Source organism: Nannospalax galili, unplaced genomic scaffold (genome assembly GCF_000622305.1).
Source record: "Nannospalax galili isolate Female #2095 unplaced genomic scaffold, S.galili_v1.0 C49961559, whole genome shotgun sequence".
NCBI lineage: Eukaryota > Metazoa > Chordata > Mammalia > Rodentia > Spalacidae > Nannospalax > Nannospalax galili.
This window is the reverse complement of record NW_008481652.1, coordinates 1-2887: the sequence shown is the minus strand read 5'-3', so window position 1 is coordinate 2887 and position 2887 is coordinate 1. Positions and strand designations below refer to the sequence as shown.

The window sequence follows — 2887 nt, the reverse complement described above, 5'->3', positions numbered from 1 at the left end:
AATACATGCCACTATATTTTGAGTTTGAAGCATCTGGATTATATGGATAAGCAAATCTCGGGAACTGACTCCATCTCACCTCTGAGGCTTGGGGTTCCCTAAATGATGGCACTTCTTTGGGGGTTCTTGGGGGATGGTATCTAGTACTAGAAAATGTTGACCTCAAATTGACACTTAAACCAGGATTATTTCCTTATTATTTGTCTCTTTTTCATTTTCAAATGACTGGACACAGAAACGTGAGTTTGTGGTGCTTCATTTATGCTCTATCTGAAGATGCGGACTGATGGGTGGAAGGGAAGAAACAGATTGAGAGAGATTGGCCCCAGAAACTAAGACCTCCCATTATAGCCTCCATTTTAGAAAGATCCAAATAAGAACTCCTGTGGGCATTTCTTTACTTCTGTCCTCCCCTTCCTAACTCTCCATAATACTGCCTGAACTCTAAAATCTCTTTCCAGAAGGTTCTCTGACCCTCTTCTTCCCACACACCCCATCTCCCACACCCTCTAGCCAGTATGTCTCCCTCCTAACAAGCAAATTTTAACCCCGATAAGTGATCTCCTGTATTTAGTTGGTTCTTTTCTCACTAATTAGCCCCTTCATGAAATTTTCCTGGATTCTTCCTCCAACCTCCCTTTTTTTCCTCCTTTCTCTCAGAATATAAAGTCTCCATCTCAGGAACCAGGGTACAGCTGATATGCCCTCTGGAAAGTGAATCCGTACATTGGGAAAAAGATGGCATAGAATTGTCTGGTGTGCATGACCGCACCCTAATTCAAGACCATTTTTCCGAAGTCGAGAACAGTGGTTATTATGCCTGCTATGAGCCTGGCAAAGAGAAGAACAAGTATCTCTACCTGAAAGCTAGAGGTAACACAAGGTCATTTCAAAACAGCATTCTCAATAATGTTCCCCACCCAGCCGGCAGTCCACTGTCATCTGAAAGCTCCCTCTTACACTCAGTCCCAGCCTCTCTGGGGCCATACAGTATCAGTATTTTCTGAAATATAGATTCAACACCAACCTGGGATGTTCTGGCCATTCAGTGCTAAGTCTAATACAGCAACTTCCCCCGAGAGGCAGGCTTGGGTCTTTTGTGTTGTACCATACCCAGAATTAAGGTCTACTAGCTTGAGTTTATCTGAGACACATTCGTTAGAAGGACTTAAGAAGAGACTAGATGCCACTACCTGAAATTCCTAAATGGAAACATCATAATAAATAATAATAAGATCTGACATTTATCAAGTGTTTTTCTGAAGTTTCAAGTACTGGATTTGTAATCCTTGTAAATGCCATGGGTAGGACCCAGGGCCTGGGGCATGCCAGGTAAGCACTATACCACTGAGCTCCACCCCTGGGCCCATACCACAGGATTCTCTCCTGTTATCCCCCTCAACAGCCATAAGAGTTAAGTACTATTTTATTCCCATTTTGTGGATGAGGAAACAGAGGCTTTGTGGATTGAAAATTTCCACAATTAGTGAGTAATGGAGCTGAGACTAATTCTGGAACCTTTGACCATAACTACTCATCTTGTTTGCTGCTGTTGTTCCCACTGGGCAATATTGAAAGTGAGGCCTCTGATGCTGACACATGCAGGTGTGGAAGGAAGACTTGTCTTCGTTGTTCTTTTCTCTTCTCCCATGTGCTGATCATTTCTCCTGCCCGCCCCCCACCACCATTGCTCCCTGCAGTGTGTAAGAACTGCGTGGAGGTGGACCTGACAACTGTGGCCATCATCATCATCACTGACATTCTCATCACTCTTGGCTTGCTGATGATGGTTTATTACTGGAGCAAGAAGAGAAAGGCCAGCACCAAGCCTGTGACCCGAGGAACCGGTACTGGGGGCAGGCCCAGAGGTAAGACTGTAAAGCTGGGTCAGGGAACATCTGGCCTGGGCCAGGATGGACAGCAAGTCTACAGCAGGTTCAAAACAGCTTCTACAGAACATTCACTGTGATACCAAGATCCCTTCAGAGGGCTTCCCATCCAAGATCACTCCTCTCCCTCCTGCCCCAGAAAATTGTAAGAACACTAACCAACCAATGCAATAATGCAATGAGCTTCCTCAAAAACCTGTCAGCTCAGCACCCTGCACTAATCAGATTCCATCCCAAGCTGTGGGCAGAGAGACTTCAGGATACTAGTCCCTGCCTCTTCCTCTCCCTTCCCCCATGCAGAGATAATGGGAGGACCTGAGCCCAGCAAAACCTCAAATGATGAGAGCACTGTGAAGTCCTTAGGGACGGGGTGAAAGAAAAAAAGAGGAAGGTGACTAGATAGGAAAAGGAGACTATAAGAAAAGACAGAAGGGCCTGCTCTCCCTTGGGGTGTTGGGTTGGATCTCATAGCAGCCATCAGCATTATGAGACTGGTGTCCAGCATGGAAACTACTTTCCCCTCCCTCCTCTGCAGGACAAAACAAGGAGCGGCCACCACCTGTGCCCAACCCAGACTATGAGGTAACCGGGGATCAAGTGGGCAGGAAGTTGGAGGAAGAGAATGGGTGGGAACTGTCTGTCTCATTGACCAGATACTTCAAGCTCCTTACCCAGGGCTCCCAGGACAGGCTACTATGTGCCCATCTCTGCCTTCTTCACATTGTAAAGAACTATCTCAAAGGCTGTTTGGCTTCTACAACCATGCAGAGGCAGGGGAGTGGGGGAGAGAAAGAGACATACCTCGTTCTCTCATTCATTCATTGGCTGGGATTCAGCTGTGGTGAATACCACACATGTACATGTTAAACTGATAAACAGAGCTGATGTTCCACCAGCATGCACCAGCACAGTCAATAGGGCAGTACTTCATTGGTAAATGGCCCTTAGTTTCCCTCCATATCTCTCTCTCTCTCTCTCTCTCTCTCTCTCTCTCTCTC

General features: G+C 46.2%; 1 protein-coding gene across 1 annotated transcript; it reads left to right on the top strand.

The window, feature by feature from the left end:
* Positions 1–660: 660 nt before the first annotated feature.
* Cd3e (CD3e molecule) lies at positions 661–2515 on the top strand (the record flags this gene model as incomplete). Its single annotated transcript, XM_008826594.1, has 3 exons — positions 661–873; positions 1701–1868; positions 2425–2515. Coding segments are annotated over 3 exons (472 nt in total), but the record flags the coding sequence as incomplete, so codon positions are not given.
* Positions 2516–2887: the final 372 nt, after the last annotated feature.